Below are 22,503 nucleotides of genomic sequence, written 5' to 3'. Positions count from 1 at the left end.
GCCGGGGGGAAATGTCTAAGCAATACTAAGGTAAAGTGGGGGAGGGGGCGGGCTTCTGGTTGATGGTGTAGATCCAGTTATAATATAAGAAAACTTTTGTGAAATAGAATATGTGAAATAGAAGAATTTGAGTAGTGTGTGAACAAAAAAAAACAGAACGGTAGCTGGCGCTATCATCAAACAATTATTACGATCGACCTACCTGTGTGCACCGTGTTGTCTGACTTGTGAGTATAACTTGTGCTGATTTATTACTTTTCTCCCGGTAAATCAATGGATATTATTTAGTTTTAGGAAAACATGCATTTTACTGTTTCATCTCGTAGATTCTTCCCTCAAACTTCATCTGCAAACACTGTCTTAAGTTGAGTTTAGGGTGACGTACGTAGGCTACAGTACTACAGTACGAGTGACTGGGACTGTCTGTGTCTTTGACACTGCACTGTGCGTGTAAATCTGCGCTGCCGTGCTGTGCAGTGCCGTGTGTACTGGTGAGTGCATGAGTTGATCAATGCTATGCATGCATGCAGGTGACTGTGCTGTGATACAGTGTGAGCTGTGGGCTGTTTTGAAATGCTTAAAACTTCACTAATAAATAGACTGCAGTGGTAATTCTACAATTTTTGCCCAGATTGGTCGAAACTTCCAGAACATCCTAAAAATGCCCTTATTATTTTATATTAAGACTAAAATGACAACAAAAAAGATAGACTACTTCTAGTTCTAGTCTAGGTCACACATAGGACTCGGAGCATCACTATCCTGGCTGTGTAGTAAAAGCTGTGCTTTTGATTCTCAACATTTCAAACACCACTGTACAAAACTCAACTGATTTCGCTCAAAATCGATACTTTAGTGACAATTGATGACACCTAAATAGCAGTAAAATACATTTTTTTTTAACTTACTGATGTTAAAAAGAATAATTAAAAAATTCAAATTGTAAGTCTAGTGTCAAACTTTGCTTACAGCTGCATCGACATGACTGTGTACAGTCTATGCAATAATGTGTGGTGTGTATATTTGTGTATAGGTATAATAATACCCGCCTCACAGCAAGCATGCAGTGCTAGAGGTCAATACGCATAAGCATTGACTCTCTATGCTTTGCTGGAGTGGTCTAGGTCTAGAGTAGACTAAAAAAAAGTGTTCAAAAATACCTTTATGTCTCTTAAAAATTGAAATGACTTGAAAATGAAACTGAAAGTCTTGAAAGACTTGATGCAGAATACTGAATATATTGTAACTTTAGGGAATTTAATCACCTAAATAAAAGAAATAGAAATAGATTTCTTTCCTACCTTGTCTCGTAGAAACACCTGTTGAGTACAGATACTTGGAACATATATTATATCACAAGTAGTAGTTCAAATATTGCACAGCACCCGTAGAAAGAATATGTAAGACCATGTACAAAGTAATGACGCTTCTTCGCGAGTTAAGTAAAGAAGAAGAAACTTATAATCTCTATAAAGTAATAAGGCCTCAGAACCGAGTAGAGAAACAAGCGAAGAAATAGGACAAGAATTAAGATGAAGCTGAATTAGCTTTGCTGTAGATAGACTCTCTAGAATACGTGTGCTCTATATGAACAGCTCAGGAGAAGTGATGAAAATAGGTGTGGCAAATAAAGCAAGCAAGTGTAATGTCCCTGTACAGTATAAGCTATACCAGTACATTAGGTGGTTGCACATCCCAACCCATAGGGTATGGAATGTGCTTGCCAGAGTAAGTATTTGTGGCACTCTAGTAATGCAACAGGTGTCACTAAAGAAATGAGTGACAATGGAATAAAAGGCTAGACTTCAAGCCACACAATAAAGACAAGACAATAATATTTACAAATGCAAAGTTCTCCAAAGGTCAAGTCACTACAGTAGCTCCCCTCTAGATTTGTTGTCGAATGAAAAGTAGCAACAAATCGATGAGGAAATATAGACCTACATGCATGTTGACTTGAAAATACGAAAATATGGTAATACTGTTGAAACACAGTAAGTTTAATATGCTTCACCCGACTTCGAAAAAATCCACGAACCTCACTGGCCATCTAACTTGACGACCAGACCTGGTCTTTCGAATCTCAGGAGTGTTCTGCTTCAGTGCAGGATCCAATGCTAACGGTGCAGGATCCAGTGCTAACGGAGCAGGATCCAGTGCTAACGGAGCAGGATCCAGTGCTAAGTCTGCGGAGTTGGATTGCCGAGGGACTTGGATAGGTGGATCTTGACCCTTCTTAGATTGAGCAGGGAGATCTTGCTCCATGAAAGCTGGTTTAAGTCTCTCAACACTGACAGTTTCACGTTTACCATTGTAATCAATAGTAAAAAACTTGTCAGAGCGTTGAAGGACTCGAAAAGGCCCCCTGTAAGGAGGTTGAAGGGGCCCCTTGACTGCATCAACCCTCAAAAAGACGTGGGATGAGGAATGCAACTCTGGGTGTACCTGTGTAGGGGTAGCTCGTTGTTTGCGAGTAGGGGTGGGATGTAATTCACGCATCAGTCTCTTCAGTCTGTGGGCGTAATTAGCTGGATCGCCAGCAGAGTCAGTCTGTGAAGGAGACACAAATTGGGCCGGTAGCATGACCGTAGTACCAAAAACGAGTTCTGCTGCGGAACATCCCAGATCAGACTTGATAGCTGTACGTATACCCAGCAATACCAAGGGAAGGACCTCAGTCCAACGGACTGTGTTATGCGCCTTGAGAGAGGCTTTGAGTTGCCTGTGAAAACGCTCAACAAGCCCATTGGCTGCTGGATGGTATGCTGTTGTGCGAATGCGTTTAGTGCCAAGAAGATTAGTGAGAGCAAGGAAGAGTGCTGACTCAAATTGTCTACCCCTGTCTGTAGTAAGAGTAGTTGGAGCACCAAACACCGCTACCCATCTGGCCACAAAAGTACGTGCTACAGTATCCGCAGTGATATCTGGGATAGGTATAGCTTCTGGCCATCTGGTGTAACGATCCACACAAGTAAGAAGGTACGTGTTACCCTCTGAAGTAGGAAGTGGGCCTACAAGATCGATGTGCACATGAGAGAAACGCGCATCAGGTGAGGTAAAAGTGCCAAGTGGAACTTTTGTGTGTTTATGCACCTTGCATCTCTGGCATTCAAGACATGTTCTGGCCCATTTCCTGATATCATGATTAATACCAGGCCAAACGAAACGTTCCGTGATGAGCTTTTGAGTGGCCCTGATCCCAGGATGGGATAGTCCGTGGAGGGCGTCAAAAATAGCTCGTCTGTGTTTGACTGGAACAAGGGGTCTAGCAACACCTGTCGAAACATCACATAGCATGGTAGTAAGAGAACCAGGAAGCGATATAGACTTGAGCTGAAGCGAGGAGTCCTGTACCTCACTATCATCCTCTTGATCTTTCGCAATGGCTGCAAAATCTATGACCGAGGATGAATCAACTCTGTCGATACACAGACGGGAGAGAGCGTCTGCTGCTGTGTTCTCCCTTCCTGCTATGTGGTGTATCTCAGATGTGTATTGGGATATGAAATCAAGCTGGCGGATTTCACGAGGTGAGTGTCGGTCAGGCTTTGAATTCAAAGCATGAGTGAGAGGTTTGTGATCCGTGTAGATGGTAAATGTGCGACCTTCAAGTAGATGTCGAAAGTGCTTTACACCGAGGTAGGCTGCTAACAGTTCCCGACCGAAAGTGCTGTACTTAGTCTCGGCAGGCTGTAGTCTCTTAGAAAAGAAAGCCAACGGTTGCCAAATACCATCTACCAGCTGTTGGATAGTTCCCCCAACTCCCACATCAGATGCATCAACCAACAGGCATAGAGGAACATCGATTCTAGGATGAACTAAAACTGCAGCGTTAGCTAACTGATCTTTAGCCTGATTGAAAGCAGAAAGTTCTTGTTCACCTAGGGTGATTGGTTGGTTCTTCCTCGATCTATTTTTCAACAGATCTGTGAGAGGTTGGAGCACTTCTGCACACCGCGGAATGAACCGTCTGTAGAAATTGATCAGCCCGAGGAACTCTCGTAGTTTGGTAAGTGATGTAGGTATCGGAAAATCACGGATGATCTTCACCTTGTCACTAAGTGGCTGTATTCCTTCCGAGTCAACTTTATGCCCTAGAAAGGACAGTAAAGGTACTCCGAACTGACACTTAGCGGGGTTGAGAATGATTCCATACTCTTGCAGGCGGTCAAAGAGTAAACGGAGATGTGTCTCGTGTTCGTCTTTGGTAGTACTAGCTACAAGAATATCGTCTAGATAAACATAGACGAAAGGAAGACCGCGAGTGACATCATCCATCAATCTTTGGAATGTCTGAGCTGCATTGCGAAGGCCAAACGGCATCCTAACAAACTCGAATAATCCAAAAGGGGTGGTTATAGCTGTCTTGTGGATATCGCTAGGCTCGACTGGGATCTGATGATATGCCCTGATGAGATCAATCTTGGAAAAGATCGTCTTGCCACTAAGTGACGCAGAGAAATCTTGCAAATGAGGAATAGGGTATCTATCAGGAATAGTACGAGCATTAAGCATGCGATAATCTCCACAAGGTCGCCAGTCCCCTGGTGTCTTCTTCGGAACCATGTGCAAGGGACTTGACCAGTTGCTATCAGATTGTCTGATAATGCCGAGTTCAAGCATGTGTTCAAACTCTGCCTTGGCAATCTGCTGCCGATCTGGAACAAGCCGACGAGGGCGAGCTGAAGCAGGTGGGCCTCGAGTTTGGATATGGTGGGTGGTTGTATGCTTGACTTCTGAGTGCTTGTACACTGGCCGGGTGATGTCAGGATACTCACGAAGAAGGGAGTGGAAACGCTCCGAAGTATCTTGCTTGACATACACCGGGCTAATGATGCCTGTGTATGTACCGACTCCCTGTACTGTAAGAGTGGTGGTGGTGTCTATCAGCCGTCGATGTTTGATGTCGACTAATAGTCCATAGTTATCAAGGAAATCGGCTCCCAAGATAGGTGTAGGTATGTCCGTGACAACAAAAATCCAACGAAAAACTCGCCGCAACCCAAGATCAAGAGTGAAAGATCTCTGGCCAAAAGTCTTAATGGGTGACTTGTTAACAGCTTGAAGTTGGATATTTGTTGCACTTACCATTGCCGATTTTCCTAACATGGAATGAGGGAAAATACTAACTTCGGCCCCAGTATCAACAAGAAAACGCGTGCCTGATTGTTTATCATGAACAAAGAAAAGGCGACTGGGTTGAATGGTGCCAAGTGAATTAGTCGCCGCTATTCCTTGGCGGGCCCGTTTCCCTGGACATATCCAGGGTGGCTTTGTCCTGCTGAGTATGAACAAGGACTTATGCACTTCTGGGCTCGTTTGCCATGCTTCCAGTGGTACCAACATTCAGCCCCAGCATGTTGTTGATGCCGACTCGGGCTACGGGAAGCTGATTGGCGAGGGCCGGAATTCTTCGGGCCTCGCTGTCGACTGCGACTTCTGCGGTCCTCCTGTATAGAACAAGTCAAGGCTTGCACCTGAGCAGCCAGTTGAGCAACCTGGGTAGAAAGTCGATGTACTTCACCAGAGTCATTGGAAGGAGCGCAAGCGTAAGTCTGCGCTGGCACTTCTTTAGGAAAGACATGAGAAATAGTAGGCGGACCAGCAACTTCAACAATTTTGTCGGCTAATGCCGCTAGCGCAACCAAGCTGACATCATCGCTTGTGGAAGCGAGAATCAACTGTACATTGGTTGGCAGGCGTTGCAAAAATAATTGCTTAAGTATACTAGTTTCCAAAGTATTAGAGCCTAATAATTGTTGCATTCTCCTAAGGAGTTGGGAGGGCGACCTATCGCCTAACTCTTCACTCGTCAGCAATTTGTTCAGACGCTTTTGCTCAGAGACAGAAGTTCGCTTAACCAGTGCTGCTTTTAGTATCTTGTACGGCTCTGTTTGGGGAGGGGCAATTAAAATATCGCGCACCTCTAGAGCTACCTCTGGTTGTAATGAGGCGACAACATAAGCAAACTTTGTAGACTCAACTGAGACACCTCTAGTTTGAAACTGAGCCTCAACCTGAGCAAACCAAATATCAGGATCATGAGCCCAAAATGGTGGAAGCTTTAAACTAACATATGAGACTTGAGGGGATGGCTCAGAAGCCTCACTAGGTAATACATTGCTATCAGTATCAGGCATGATAATGACGATGACAAGGTAGATTAGATCAACAGAAGAAAAAAAATCTGGATCACGTCGGGGTCACCAGTTTAGGGAATTTAATCACCTAAATAAATGAAATAGAAATAGATTTCTTTCCTACCTTGTCTCGTAGAAACACCTGTTGAGTACAGATACTTGGAACATATATTATATCACAAGTAGTAGTTCAAATATTGCACAGCACCCGTAGAAAGAATATGTAAGACCATGTACAAAGTAATGACGCTTCTTCGCGAGTTAAGTAAAGAAGAAGAAACTTATAATCTCTATAAAGTAATAAGGCCTCAGAACCGAGTAGAGAAACAAGCGAAGAAATAGGACAAGAATTAAGATGAAGCTGAATTAGCTTTGCTGTAGATAGACTCTCTAGAATACGTGTGCTCTATATGAACAGCTCAGGAGAAGTGATGAAAATAGGTGTGGCAAATAAAGCAAGCAAGTGTAATGTCCCTGTACAGTATAAGCTATACCAGTACATTAGGTGGTTGCACATCCCAACCCATAGGGTATGGAATGTGCTTGCCAGAGTAAGTATTTGTGGCACTCTAGTAATGCAACAGGTGTCAGTAAAGAAATGAGTGACAATGGAATAAAAGGCTAGACTTCAAGCCACACAATAAAGACAAGACAATAATATTTACAAATGCAAAGTTCTCCAAAGGTCAAGTCACTACATAACCATCAGGGGCACTGGTCTGAGAATGAGGATCGTCCACATGAACAAGAATAAATGCGTCCTAAAAAATAAGGATGTTTTTTGTCTTCGACACTCTGCAGGTTTCGGGTTCCCTATCCACGCTCTGGCGATGCTTAAAAAGGATTCCGCATAATAAAATACCCCCAGCTCACCGTCTACCTTTATGGGTTGTCCGTTTTCCCGTGGGTTTATCGCTCATACAAAGTCAATGTAAAATGCATCAAGAAAATCATTGCGGTACCCGTTTTTTGCATCGCTAACGCGCAGATCTGAAATCAGAATCGTCAGCAAAAAATCCAGACGATCCTTAAGGCTTAATTTTGCGGACGCGTCTCTTCGCGTTTACGAAGACGATCCTCGTTTGTACGGACAATCCTTATTCTCGGACCAGCGCTCATACTGATAAACTAGTCCCACTCAAGCTTCCAAGGTCAACATTGAAGCTCATTTTGGCTAATTATAGGCATTTTTTCAGAACCATGTAGTTCTTTTTCTAACTTTTTCTGTGTACGTACGGCGGCCGATAAGTGGATATCGCGATACCGCCACTGCTCGGCCGCCATACGTAATTGTAGAACTAGCCAACCCCTCATCATACACGTTACAGTTACCCCCGTTACACTCTGCATCCAACGCCTTTGTCCATCAAGATTTAAATTCAAATTTGATTTCTTTTTTTGCTTTGTAGATATCTTGTAAGTGAACCTAGGTCTACTACCTTCCTGCACCATGGGGGAAGAAATCAAGATAAACCTTGGCTCCAGGGTCTTTGTGGCCAACCTTCCCACAGAACAGATGGACAAAGAGGAGCTCATAAAGCGATTTGAAAAATATGGACGCATTTCCAGTAAGTAATTAATTACATTCTACGGGCAATGTTGTAGTTCTCAAACACTGTCAGTCATTTAACGTGCCTATTTGCTGCGTACAGTGCATAAACAAATTAACCCAAGCAAACGTAAAAGTCTGTTCAAACTCTGCATGAGAGAGAAATTGCATGTAAGAAGTAAATACAAGTAAACACAGGGAGTGGGGGGGGGGGGGTGGGTTCTAGAATACCTGTACATATTTGTTAAATGAATGAAATATATTGGTGGGGGGGGGGGGATAAGTTTGTTAAAAGATTTTTTTTTTAAGAATTAAAGGTAATACAAAGTTTTGGAATGGGGTCATGAATTTGGTTCAAATGAACATATTGGAAGCATATGCGATCCTACAATACTCAATGATCGTTGTCGCGGTTGAAATTGAGTCTAAAGTTATGAAATTGTAAATAATAAACTCTTTATGTTGTATAGCTCTCTCTCAAGGTCAAGATATTAATTAAGCTATAAAACAACTTTTCTTGACTAAAATCGACCGATTATCTATTCCCGTTTGTAACTACATTTCTGAGATTTTCATGGTCACAGCTAAACAATGTACGGCCGTAGGTGCTATTTGAAATTTATCAAAATTTACTGGGAGCACCGTTAAATTTCTATATTAAATTTTTCTCAAAAGCAGAAGTGTTTTAGGGGCTAAATTTATTAGTGCTTATAATACATACACAGGGGCATCCTTATCAAAAATGTAAAGAATCACTATCCACCCAATTTTCAAAATTTCCCAAAACTTTGTATTACCTTTAAGTCACTCCAATGTATTTGCAATTATGAACATTGGTGTATGAGGATTCATTGTCATTTTTTTTCCTGGGGACCTAGTGACTAGTTATTAATGAATGAACCACAATACTTGGAATCCAGTCTGCAATGTATGTGTTGCTATGTCAGGCAAATGTTCAGGTTGTCAAGAACAACCTTCTTCTTTTTTTAAAGTATGCATAAATTTGAATATGTTAGTGAACCGGTCTACTGGAACCATGCTCAGTCTACCTTACTTGCTCTACCTTGTTCATCCATATTCTAGATACATTCATGAAGAAAGGCTTTGCCTTTATCCAGTTCGGCTCACCACAAGAAGCACAGGATGCTATCCGTACTGAATCGGGACAGATACTCTACGGCAAGAAGATAGGTGAGATGCACTAATGCATGCTAACATCAAATTCTGTAGAACTTTGCAGGAGTTATGAATATGTCATGTATGTCTATATCTGTGAAATATAAACATTGGCAGTGTCCTTGGATTCAAATTATGCAAGAAGACCCTTTGTCTACATCAAGAGCAGAAGGGCTCAAATGGATGCATGGCCAAAGGTTTTCCTTATTGTAACACTCATCTTCAAGTGTTGACCTTTCTTCAACTATATTGAAACAACACATTACAGCCTGAACACCATTCAAATTGTTAACATTGATGGATTACATTTCTCTGTATTTAATTTGAAGAAAAAAAATTGTTTATCCTTTAGACCAAATTTGTGTTGGCATCTTTGTGTCATTGCTATTTCAATTGGATGGTTTCATGATCTTCTTCGCAGAATGCAGCCTTGCTAAGCGGAAGCCAGGGGAAGACAAGCCCGGAGGAGAAAGAGGAGGAGGAGGGCCCGCAGGAAATAACGTCTCAAACTCCACAGCTGCAATACTGGCCAGGGAGAAAGGTGACCAAGATAGGTACCCCTCTTCTGGCGGACCTCAGGGTGGTTATGATGATTTCTACCGCGATAAATACAGGTAAGATAAAAATGCGTGGCCGGGCTACCTCAATTTACATGGGCCTTGAAAGCTTTGCATGCAATTTTGTAGTAACTAAGGCAATAAATTACGGTGTTCTAGATTTAGGGTAAATCAAGGTGGACACGTTCTCAATTCTGATAGTTGACCAAGGAGATGATGTGACGCATGCGCAGTACCTTAAAATGACGTCTCACGTAGCAGTCCACTATGTCGACGTAGAAATCTAAAAGTCTCTAATTACATTGTGATGCTTTACCTGTAAAACCTGGCTTCATGTATGAAAGCCATATGAATAATAATAATTGAGTCTTGTATAGTGCTCATGTCTGACACTTTGCCCGACGCTCCATTATTATTACCCTGGCTTCAGGACGCCTGTGGTTATAGCTCGAGCATTTCAAAAAAACTAATTCCTGCCAGTTATCCATTTACCTCACCAATTGTCGATTAATGTCTTGCCAAAAGACATTTGTGCTGCGACAGGGATTCGAACCCCATACCTTGCGATTCATAGCCCCTGAGCCTTATCCACTGTGACTGGACCACACCACCACTTCACAACTTATTTTTTTGCTTGTCTTCTTATCATTATTTCCATCTAATGTGCAATAGTATAATCAATGATTAAGTCCTATGAGTCATTCATGTTTATTTGGAACAATACATGTATGATTTCCAATATGCCAAACATTTTCTAATCTCTACCCTACTTTCTAAATCATTACATTCTACTTCAGGGACGGTCCCCAAGGCAGGGATAGTATGCTGGGCAGGGACGGTCCCCACGGCAGGGACGGTCCCAATGGTAGGGACGGTCCTCATGGTAGGGACGGTATGCCAGGCAGGGACAGTATGCTAGGCAGGGACGGTCCCAATGGCAGGGACGGTCCTCACGGCAGGGACGGTATGCCAGGCCGGGACTTTCCCCCACGAATGAGAGAGCGTTCTCCAATCAGGGACAGAGAGCGAGACCGCTACGATGACAGGTACAGAGACAGCTACTTCAGGGACGACCCAGCACGGTAAGTAAAAACATTCCTCTCTTGATTTAAAAAAATCCATTATTCAGTTTTCAATGTTTTTTAAAACCTTTAGATTGTCGAACATTATTTATCAATGAATTAATGATTTGGAATTTACTTTCACTGTTTGTGGGTGAGCTTTGAATAATGAATGTATCAGGCCTTAAATTTCAATATTTTTAGGGCAAGGCCACTTTTCTGTAGGGCACATTCCTATGTTACAGCACAAATAAAGGAATTGGAAAAAAAAAAAAAATCTCCAAGGCCAATGAGACGGACATTGAGGGCAATCAAAGGGGCAGCCACGGCCATGGCCTTGATGGCCTTGGATTAATTTAAGCCCTGATGTATTTTTATCAAGGTGGTAACCAATGATCTTCTCACTCCTGCATGCATCAAGAATGGGAGACTGTCAACAACAGTTAATAAGAAGCCTGGTGTTAGAGCAAAGGTTTCACTTTTTTCATCATTCTTGTACACTGGTATGCAGGGAGAGAAGATTCCAAATAGACCATTTAGTTTAGTTAAACTAAAATACTTTATGATGGTACATGACCACGTGACCCTCTATGTGAACTCTGCGTGATCGGGACACCCTCCGTGATCATCTCCGTGAACCAAGGGGCCGAAAGAAAAGAAAGAGTTTAATTTGGACATAAATGCTATCAGATTGATGTATTGTTCGATATGAAAACTAATGTACCAACAGAGACGGATAAAACCAACTCCATAATCTTGACCAAGACTACAACTTTCAACAGTCAAGTATCAGTTTGAATGAATATTACCTGTTCATGCATCTATAATCACTCTTGGAGTAATTGCTATGATTAGATGTTTTTTGTCATAGGCGTGATCTTGACCGTTACCCAGACGACAGAAGAGATCCCTACGACCGCGCCCTTCCTCCTCTCCCACCACGTGATCGCGACCGGGATCGTGATGTTCGTGATCGGGACCTACGTGACCCTTTACGCGATCCCCTGCGTGAGCCTATGCGTGACCACCTGCGTGACCCTCTACGTGACTCTCTGCGCGATCGTGACCCCCTTCGTGATAATCTTCGTGAACCACGGGATCGAGATCTGAGGGATGATCCTTACTACCGTGACGACCCGTATCGGCGTGACGACCCTTATCACCGAGATCCAGAGAGGGAGCGTGAGAGAGACAGGGACAGGCCCTCCTTGGACAAGGACAGAGACAGAGACGGGTATGTTAAAAAGTACACTGTTGTTGTTTCTGATTTGTATATCTAGGGTAAAAGCAATCCAAATTTCTAGAAATTATATGAATTGCTTGAAGTATGTATAGTCTTTGTCCTTAATAAAAGATAGGGTCCCTAATAAAAGATATTGATTGAGTTAACACACTACTCTAATACCGTTGTGCCAAACAGTTTGCCCTAATCATAAGCATACAGTTCTGCTTTTTGTTCAAATACACAATATATGTGTGCAATCTATGTTCTTGTCTTGAGGGGGTGCAATGCAAAGCAAAGCACAGTATTAGCTTTAAGAATGTCAAAGGTCTTCTCTTATACTGCAACAGATTAAAGGTAATACAAAGTTTTGGTATGGGGGTCATGAATTTGGTTCAAATGAACATATTGGAAGCATATACGATCCTACAATATTCAGTGATCATTGTCGCGGTCGAAATCGACTCTAAAGTTATAAAATTGTAAATAATAAACACTTTATGCTGAATAGCTCCCTCTCAAGGTCAAGATATTAATTAAGCTATAAAACAATGTTTATTGACTAAAATTGACTGATTAGCTATTCTCGTTCGGAAATTATATACCACAACTACATACTCTGAGATTTTCATGGTCGCAGCTACCATTGTACGGCCGTAGGAGCTATTTGAAATTTATCAAAATTTACCGGGAGCACCGGTAAATCTTTATATTCAATTTTTCGTAAGCAGAAGTGTTTTAGGGGCTAAAATTTCTGGTGTTTTTAATACATCCACAGGGGGATCCAAATTTATCAAATTGGTAAAGAATCACATTCACCCATTTTTCAAAATTTCCCAAAACTTTGTAATACCTTTAAGAAAGAATGAATTATTTATTGCCTGTACTATGATTTGCCTTGAAAATGTGAAATAACCTTCAATGTGCTGAATGTTTGGCGCTACTTGCTACCTTTGTGCCAAAGCATGTGTGGTTTTTTTAAATGGGAAACATACATCAAGGCTTGATACTAGCATTTTATATACTCCCCAGGGAGCGGTCAATGTGCACAAGCATGTGCAGATTTGCAATTGAATCCAATGCCGGGTTGATAATAAGTATATATAATGTAAAGCACTTATATGTAAAAGTGCGGTTAAGGACTATACAAATATGACTATTATTATTGTTATTATTTTCTTTGAGTCTAGGGCAAAATACGAGGGAGGGGAGAAGGGGGGGGGGGGGGCTCCTACTGTACCCCTGTTATCAGTGAACCCTTCATATCAACATAACCTGCATGTCCAAGATCTTTCTGAATTGTCCTAATGGGTAAGGTCTGCCTTAATAGTGAATACACACAGAAGTCCAATTTAATAATTGAGGAAACTCATTAAATGTTATAACTACTGTTGAAAATTCAAACAAGACAGAAGGTCGGATCTATGCATGTTATAGAAAGATCTTTAAACGACCGTTCCTGATTCCTTCTCCTAACCCTATGATTTGGAAAGAAATATGAATTTAACATCTAGAACAACCATCATGTTAAATGGGAAACATACATCAAGGCTTGATACTAGCATGTTATATACTCCTCAGGGAGCGGTCACTGTGCACAAGCATGTGCAGATTAGCAATTGAATCCAATGCCCGGGTTGATAATAAGTATATATAATGTAAAGCACTTAAAAGTGTGGTCAAGCACTATACAAATGTGACTTTTATTACTGTTATTATTTTCTTTTGAGTCTATAGTAAAATACAAGGGAAGTGAGAAGGAGGGGGGGGGGGTCCTACTGTACCCCTGTTATCAGTGAACCCTTCATATCAACATAACCTACATGTCCAAGATCTTTCTGAATTGTCATAATGAGTAAGGTCTGCCTTAATAGTGAATACACACAGAAGTCCAATTTAATAATTGAGGAAACTCATTAAATGTTATAACTACTGTTGAAAATTCAAACAAGACAGAAGGTCGGATCTATGCATGTTATAGAGAGATCTTTAAACGTCCGTTCCTGATTCCTTCTCCTAACCCTATGATTTGGAAAGAAATATGAATTTAACATCTAGAACAACCATCATGTTCTTTTATTTTGTACATGTAATACCCTGATCTGTGACAAACCCACGTATCCAATGTCTTGTTATCCTTTGTGTTGCATGAATGTAATCGTACCACCCTTGGTATTATCCACGTAGTGTTGCTTTCAGGCGTGACCCCCACCGTGACCCCACCCGTGACCCCTACTCCAGGGAGAGGGGCGATGCACCTGTGGATCGAAGACCACCTGCCGCTGCTGCTGCTGCTGCTGCTGCTTCAGCTACCACGCCAGAGTATCTGCCGCCGGTGTTGGGCAAGCCAGTGGATTGCGAGATTCTTGTTCTGAACAAGCAACAAAGGTAAGATACCATGTCACCTTATAGTGTGGTATGGTATGTAATCCCGTAAGATTTTTATGCCAAAGTTGATTTTTGTTTTTTTGTTGCTGTTTTCGCTTCAAAAGGGTCCCAAGTGGCGAAAAATGATGGGGTTCAAATTTTCAGACCCCTCCTTCATTTCCTGGGGGGTCCCTATTGGGCGCCAAAATGGCTTATATAACGCGCAATAGGGAAATTTGGTGTCTTCGGGAAAATTTGAACCCCATCAATTTCTGATAGCTTGGACCCCAATGAATCCAAAAATCCAACAACAAAAAAAAATCAACTTCGGCATAAAAATCCTACGGGTAAAAATCCTACCGTACCACACTATTAGTTGCTGTTTATTTCATGATTCAGCTACTTATTTGTCCATTATTTGTATTAGTGGTTTTACAGTCTAGATGAGCAGATGTGTGCATAAATGCAGATCAAATTAAACAATCATGTACATTGGTGGCCCTAATAGTCGTAGGAATCTTTTGAGAAGAAAAAAAGTTGTCATTTTGTTTCAAGAAATTGCATACGGTAGTCTTTGTCATTACAGAAACATTTGTGGACATTGGTCTGACATCCATGTTTACCCAACAACTAAGCAGGGTACATTTGCAATATGGTGTGAAAGCAAAATTAGAACTTCTGAACAGCCCTTTCCCCTTTAGAATTAGTAAAATAAGATACAGACTGACACTTGTGATATTCCATTATGAATATTTTGAGTTTAACATTTATTAACTGAGCACCTGACTAGCAAAAAGTATTCTGAAAAGTGCTAATTCCGTTTTAGGTACTTTATTGCCAACTATAATTTGGAGCTCCAGGCTACTCGCTGGGCTAGTGCGCTCATGCCACATGCTTTATACATTAAATGTAGCAATTTCATGTACACGGAGGTGCGGGCACTCATTTTTGCCCTTAGAAATAGTATTAGCAGTAACTGTCAAGCAAAAGACCATAGTGCATTGGGAGCCCTCAAGGGGCAAACGCACCAGAGGGCGCCCAGCAATGACTTTCATTGACCAGTTAGAAAAGGACACCTGTCTACCAAGGCAGGAGCTCCCAAAGATCATGGAGAATAGCACTGAAATAATGGATAAAGCTCGTCTAATCAGTGCGAGTACGCTTGACCTAGTAGTAGTAGTAGCAGTAGTGCATTGTATTGGTTGACCTGAATAGCTGCCCTTTCAGTGCGGAAGCAGCAGTGATTTTACTCACCTACACCTGTATATTGTAGAACAAGTTGATAATCTGGTTTTCATGTAGAAGTTCCTTAAATGTGATTTTTTTTTTTTCCAGAGGGTATGCTGAAATGGTTGAGCGACGCCTGAAGACGCTGGGCATCTCGACTGACATGATGTTTGTTAACCCTGAGGCTTCCATCACTGCTGTCTTGGACGGAGCTACCCGCAATGGTGCCCTCTATGCTGTCATGGTGTCCAGCCAGCACGAAGTTCATCGCTCTTTAACTCTCAATATCCTCCATGGCACACCACAAGGTATGACGAAACTAGATTTTCCATCATGTATTACCCTTCAATATTCAACTCATTTATCTCTTGATGTCCATGTTGTTCATGTGTTTTGAGGGTTTGCTCACACTTCATTAGTAACGCTATGGCTTAGCATGTATTTGCGCTGTGCCAGCTCAGAGCAAAGTCGGTATATGATGCTCGATCGTTCACACACCAGCTGCCTTGCCTTGGCCGGCCTCTGGGGCCACTACCGGTACTGGTCACTACTTTAAGGTTTACTGCATGAATTCAAATTACCTGGTGAAGAAAATGAAATGATTAAATGACGCAAAAACAGATTAGAAAATATCTTTCCATTAAAAAAAAATCTGAATTAAAAATTTAAATGTGTTATGTGTCTATGAGAATGAGATGCATTGGATTGAGTGCTGTTGAAGTAGTTGATCACTGATTAAACTTGAACTTTTGCTTGTATTATCAACAAACCAATACCTGTTCAATGTATCCACACATTGTACAGCATTGGTTTTTGTTTTCTCCTCATTTTACAGTAAAAAATTATCATTCTCAATATCTGTTAGTAAAAAGATTGAAACAGAGAGAGAGAGAGGAAGAAAGATGCACAGTCTTATTCGTGATCTTGCAATTTCTTGCGATCCTGCGTGGTTTCTCTCGAATGTACATATAGTTACGTCTTGAACTCAAATAGAGAAACATGCAGTGCGAAAAAGACAAGCAAGATGGTATTAAAATAAATTAAAGGTAATCGGCAAAGAGTTGAGAGACATGCTAAAATTTTGTAGCCATTTATAAATCTGCATAAATTTTGTAGATTGAGAGAGTGAGAAAACCACATCAAATACTTGTAGATGCAAGAAATGTCTGCTTTTTTAATGTGTTATTCTATTCATGGATGTGACAACGAGATTGAAAGAGAGAGAGAGTGAGTAAGTGAAAGAGATGCATGTACGGATCCCACATAATAATCGCTTACTCACCAACTGGATATGATTTTGAAAAACACAACTTCATGTATGAAATATTGTGACTTGTGAGAAATATTGAGCAGTTACTGAAAGAAACTGATTGAAAAATGAGGATTATTGTATTTGTTCATTAGATTTTTGTCTTGGTTGATAGTGGTAGACAAACCTACAATACACCTGGAGATCATGAATGTTTGTATGACATGTGTACTTTCATTTCCTTTTGATTGAACACAAATTTATATCTCTCTTATCTTCTGTGATGTGTTTCGTTATCTTTTTTTTAGATATAGAATTTGATTTCAGAGACCGAAGCATCAGTCGTAAAGTTGGAAGGAGAAGCACATGTTCATAATTTGTCCCCCCCCCCCCCATAGCTCTCTACTTTGTTCTGTATTTGACTTGTGATTCTTGATAACATAACTATAATACATTATAATAGCATTCATCACACCTCATCTGTATATCGTGTTGTCCGTGTACCATGTACCAACCCTCATATTATGCAACATGACATATTATTTGTAAATTTTAAGTCCATTTCATTAACATGTATAAGATCGATGTCCTCTAGCTAGGTGTGTGTGTCTTCAGGAGCAGAGCATGACAACATTACTGCATAGGAGCCAGGAGTATGTTAGGACTGCACATATCAATTATCTACTTTCAGCATGCAATGTACATGTACTGCACAATGAGACTATTTGAGATTGATGATATGAAGTGATGTGGTTCTGTATTTGATCATTGTTGGATAGATTGTGTGGTTTTAGTGTGTAGCTACGGACTGTAGAAAATGAGAGATTATGTTTTTTCTGTAAAATGGAGTTCTTTCTGGCTCTTCTGATTGGGTGAGTTACAGTGTATGTATGATGCAAATCTTCTGAAAAGTGAGCATATTTTCAGTCTTGACTTATGTCTTTGTGGGATGCAGAGAGGTGTTACATGTGCATGCATGTTCTCTGATTGAAACGTTCAGGCTGTACAATTGCGTTTAATTGAAATGAGAATTTGAGAAACATGAGGTTCTCTGTCTTTGAAAGTGAAGCCCTCTCTGATGGAATGTATGTGTTGTTGTCGATTTTTCTTTAGTGATTCTATGCGAATATATTTGGAATTTGAGGTCATTAGATTTTGTATTTGACAACTTGGGATGAGACTGAGATACACATTTATTTATATATGTCTGCTATTAAAGTGAAGCTCTTTCTGGTTGTACCATTGTGCCAGCTGGATGAATCACTTATACCTCAGTCACACCGTCAAACTAACTCAAAAACCGATTCCAAATTAACCGACCTGACTCTTGTCTGTCTGGGGTCGTTGTTGGGTTGGTCCGGGGTCAGTTTTGTCGGTGTGACTGGGTTATAAATAAGAATGGTGTGTGCATCTGTGTAAAAGTTTTTGAATGGTGCCCTCTCAGTTTGTATACTGCGTGAGTGGTGATGCAGATTGTGGTTCCATGATTTGTTGACAGTGTGTTAGTGTATGCGAACAAGTCTATTTGAAGAAGTGCGTATGTAGAATGCAAAAATTATTTATTTAAATGATGCTACATATAATGTTAATGGAAACGCTTAGCAATTTCTCTATTTTTGTTGTTCAAATTTTACTTTAGAGTATAACTACATACATGTAGTAATGATCATCAGTGTGTGTTCTTTTTCCCTCTTATATACTGGATTTTCTCCTACCTGCTGAAAATATACAGTACATCTATCACAATTTTTACAATGTTTTTGTCGTATGTTGTAGTTTTATAACATGAATTGAAATATCTTCATTGGATCTTTACCTATTTCACTTCTCCTTTAGGCTAGGTGCTGGATATGAGACTCATCTTGGGTGTGTTTGTATCTTCTTTTTAAAATGCAACATTACATTGAATGCATTCTTTCATTATCGGTATTCAAAAATGTTTTCCTTTTTAGGTAGACATTTTGGAAAAAGTAAGAGAACCACATTCAATTCAATTCAATTCAATTCAGTTTATTAAATTCCAATAAAATTTACAAAACAGGAGAGTGAGAAAGAGAGAGAGAAAAAGGAAGAAGAGAAGATGAGCAAACATGTTTTAGAGAATTGATTTGTGCATTTTATTGTGTCTTTGTTTATTTATACTTTTTGTAATTCCATTGGATGATGAAAGTAGTGATTTCACTTGTATAACATTGGGTAATGATTTCCCCTGAAAATGTTTGTTTTGTTTTATGTTAGTTACAATTCTTGTTTATATATTTATTTGTTGATTTTATTTTATTATTTATTTATTTTTTAAAAACTGCAACAATTCATGTAGAAAATCAGTCTTTATTCCATTTGTCAAATAACATGAACTATTAGCTTACTAGCTCTCTATTTCCAAAAGTAAATCAACTTGAGCGGGGTATCAGTATGCACTGTAGGTTTTGTATATATTAGCAATTTGTATACTGTCCCAATACCTTAGATCAGGGCCATATTTATAAAAATTTGTCAATTATTATGGTAGAATGCTAACATATGGTACGGTTAATATGCAATTGATTTTGTTGATGCCTATTGTATTAAAGTATCCCAGGTGAATGATTGGACATATTTCTAAAATAACCTGATAATAAAATGAATACATAATTATGTTTATAATGTAATCCTGGCTCTGTAATTATTGAAGTGATTCCCTAGTCTGCTCCATTTCCTTTCTTCATTTTCCCCCTGTTAATTCAAAAGAGAGGTGCCTTTTAGATATAACGTAGAAATAGATTTACACTGCAGTGTGGAGGCTGGATAATACAAGTATGGATACGCTTGGACTGACTACACACGTGGTTCTAGGGCTTCTCTTCTCATCACGTTCACAGAATATTGTGTCTATCGTTATTCCATGTACCAAAAAAATAATATATAACGTCTCAAATCAATCTTATGTTGGAGAGCAGAACAAACATGTCCCAATCTCTTTTCCCACTAACCTTCCCCCACATGTACAATTTCTCTACAATTTTAGAACACAGGAACATGCCCCTTGAAGATGCCATGAACCTTGTTACCCGCAACTACGATCGCTACATCCTGGAGCTGCGAGAAAAGCGTGGCCTGGTGGCCTCTGGCGAAACCACAGCCAAAGTGGGCGCTGATGGCCAGTCGGCAGCAACAGAGCTGACCCTTACACAGTTGTTCAGCTTGCTGGCCGATGGTCGTCAGCTGACCCTGGCTGAGGTTGACCGGGTCATCACGTTCCTGGAGGAGATGCGTAACCGTATGGCTGAAGATCAGGGACTTTCCCTCAGAAAGAAAGAATATCCAGGTACGATGAAATATTTGTTTTTGCATTGACTTTGTAAATCACCATTTCCTTAGAGAAATCACTGTGTGTACCCGTAAGCTATGAAATGATAATGAAATAATCTTCTATCTTGAAAGAGTAAACAAATGTGATGCAATTAAGATTCAATATAATTCTTTTTCATTCACTTCCATTTTGAAATCTGTAATGTTTTTCAATATTGTACCTGACCTCTGTGATTTCTCTTTCTCAGGTTAATGCATGTTTCTTTGTATTTTTTTTTATAATTTAGCTGCTTCTGCTGCTAAACCAGCAGATAGCACTCCAAAACAAGAGGACTTGCAAGCCAAAATCTTGAGTTTAATTGGGTCCAATGTGTCTCCTGCATCTGTAGCAGCTGCTGTTTCCAAGGTGACCTCTGTGTCATCATCTCCTGTGATCCCATCGCAGTCCCCCAGGCAAGTCCCAATGTCCACCCCAACCCAACAAAACATGGGCCTGCTTGCCACCCCAAACTCCCAGTCCAACCTTCCTCAGTCACTGATGAATCGAGGCAGGCCTACTCAGAGCGCCCTTCCAGTCGCCCAACCTCCTGCCAGGACTGTTGCAGCAGCTGCTAAGCCACTCAATCTGGACAACCCGACTGTCAAGAAGGCTCTGGACAACCTCATCCAGACCGGACCTAACCTCTTGCGTGGAATCAGTGCACCCCAGCCCGCTGCACTGGTTGTCCAGCCCCCTGCTACGGCCATGTCTGGGGCAAGAGGTGCCCATCAAGCAGCCCAGGTGAACCCCAACATGATGACCGAGGAGCAGATTGCCCGGGCACAGGCCGAAGCCATTCACAAAATGCACCAACTCACTGCACCAGCGCCTCAGCACATGCAGCAGAATATCCAGATGGCCGGTGCGGCTAGCCTCATGGCTGCTGGTATCAACCCAAACAACCTTGGTCCTGGCGGAATGACTGCTCAGCAGCTTCAGGCCCTCCAGGCCCATAGTATGGCCTACAGCATGAGGGGACAGCCCCCTCCACCTCCTGTTGGCCCACCCCCTGGACGTCACATGTATTAAGCTGTCCATGTCCCTAAACGACACATGTATGAAAATGGCGTTATAGGGGCTTGCAGTCGCTATCATAGCAAGCTTCTACAATTATCTACCAATCTTGTAAAGTAATTTTCGTTAGATATGTTGTATATACTCTTTTTTACTATTGTATGTCCGAAATAAGGGGACCTGAGCTTTGTTTAGTTAATGTCAGTTCCTACGGCAGTTACAAAGCATTCAATCACTTAATGGATATTGATAGTGCTTATTCTGGAAGAGCATCATTTATATCAATATTGATTTGATAAACAAATCATTATGTTGAACATTACATTTTTGTTTTGGTATGCTCAAATGAGGTCATGCTTCATCATGTATTAGTGACTTGTTTTCCATCAATGTTTTCAAATGTAAAAAGACAGCCATCAGTTGGTTGTCCATTATATCCATGTTCAACCCTTATTTCCTCTAGGGTTTGTGCTTCTGTAAATAGAGCCATTTTATATGAAAACTTAGCTTTTCCTCAATTAAGAAAGCCACGAGTAATGCCCAGTGTCATGCTATTCTGCACAAAGTCTCAATTCATAATCAGCTCACAATGAGAGGAACGTTTCATCACTTTGCAAGATAATGGTGAATAAATACTCCACAAGTTTTGAGAAACCTCACTTAAAAGAGATTCCTGCTAAACCGACAGGCTACAAAAGTTGTGTACAATATATGATTATGACATGATTGACATCATTTATTATGTTACTGTGATTTAGTGCATTATGTACTATTAGCTGAAACCCATATATTTCCATTATGATATTGTGTGGAAATTCTATAGAGAGCTGGCACATCAATTGTAAACAAATTACGAGATCAATGTTAAAATGTTAAAATTTGCATAGATGTGCTATTTTTGCCCCAGTTGTCAAGTAGGGCCCAGATTTAACTGTACTCTTAGAGGAGCTATTGAAAATTGATTATGTGTACATGTATTTAATGTTTCCTCTGAATTCGCTTTTTATAATGGAAAATGATTACACTTAAACTTCTTTGTGCTTTCTATAAGAGTATTGTGATGTTAAGATATCAAGGTAATTTTGACCCCCCCCCCTAAAAAAAAAGACCCAAGAGAATATTGGTGTTCAAATTCACCTTTAAAATGATAAACATTTCAAGAAATGCAATTTTCGAGAATTCACTAGACTAATCACCAACTCTTTTAGTAACGATTAACGATTTATTGTGTGTATTGTCAAAATCACTTCCCTGTTGATGTTATGTGGCGTTAATAAAGTTCCTTCTTAAACTATTTGCCAAACTGATCATTGTTCTTATCTTGTGAATGTGAATATAAATTGATCTTTGCGTGTTTGTTATTTGAGATGTTTTAGCTGTGGTAATCAGTTTGATGGTGTGGTTGGTAATAATTAGGTAGTTATGGCATGAAGCTTAAGTCAATAACATCTCGTCACTGAATAGTTGGTATACATTCTATAAAAATGTAAAATGTTTTAAAAAACAGCGAGGAATACACATCGTCTACATACACACGTATCGTATACAAATCGTTTCCGTGACAAAGTTTCTCCAGTTGGATATTTCATTCTTAAAAATAAGTTCAGTCA

At 40.4% G+C, this 22,503-nt stretch overlaps 1 protein-coding gene across 2 annotated transcripts; it reads left to right on the top strand.

Moving 5' to 3' along the window:
* The first annotated feature begins 187 nt into the window (after positions 1 to 187).
* On the top strand, positions 188 to 22,187 carry LOC590195 (nuclear receptor coactivator 5). 2 transcript variants are annotated; one of them, XM_030975159.1, is made up of 10 exons: positions 188 to 227; positions 7,550 to 7,708; positions 8,773 to 8,880; positions 9,287 to 9,479; positions 10,220 to 10,504; positions 11,355 to 11,717; positions 13,905 to 14,093; positions 15,408 to 15,607; positions 19,556 to 19,855; positions 20,127 to 22,187. In XM_030975159.1, the coding sequence occupies exons 2-10, from the start codon at positions 7,591 to 7,593 to the stop codon at positions 20,906 to 20,908; spliced, it is 2,538 nt and encodes an 845-aa protein (XP_030831019.1). In that variant the 5' UTR covers positions 188 to 227; positions 7,550 to 7,590; the 3' UTR covers positions 20,909 to 22,187. The 2 variants fall into 2 exon arrangements, with proteins under 2 accessions (XP_030831019.1, XP_030831018.1); XM_030975158.1 differs by having other exon boundaries at positions 13,893 to 14,093.
* Positions 22,188 to 22,503: the final 316 nt, after the last annotated feature.

Source organism: Strongylocentrotus purpuratus, unplaced genomic scaffold, assembly GCF_000002235.5.
Source record: "Strongylocentrotus purpuratus isolate Spur 01 unplaced genomic scaffold, Spur_5.0 spur5_scaffold_8, whole genome shotgun sequence".
Lineage (NCBI taxonomy): Eukaryota > Metazoa > Echinodermata > Echinoidea > Camarodonta > Strongylocentrotidae > Strongylocentrotus > Strongylocentrotus purpuratus.
Note: the sequence above shows the minus strand (reverse complement) of the source record. Positions and strands in the feature narration are given on the sequence as shown.

Bases quoted from the DNA above. Each gene is read 5' to 3' on its own strand.
- LOC590195 (XM_030975158.1), top strand. From the start codon at position 7,591: ATGGGGGAAGAAATCAAGATAAACCTTGGCTCCAGGGTCTTTGTGGCC. The intron at 11,718-13,892 runs GTATGTTAAAAA...TTATCCACGTAG, and splicing joins AAGGACAGAGACAGAGACGG to TGTTGCTTTCAGGCGTGACC. The intron at 15,608-19,555 runs GTATGACGAAAC...CTACAATTTTAG, and splicing joins CCTCCATGGCACACCACAAG to AACACAGGAACATGCCCCTT.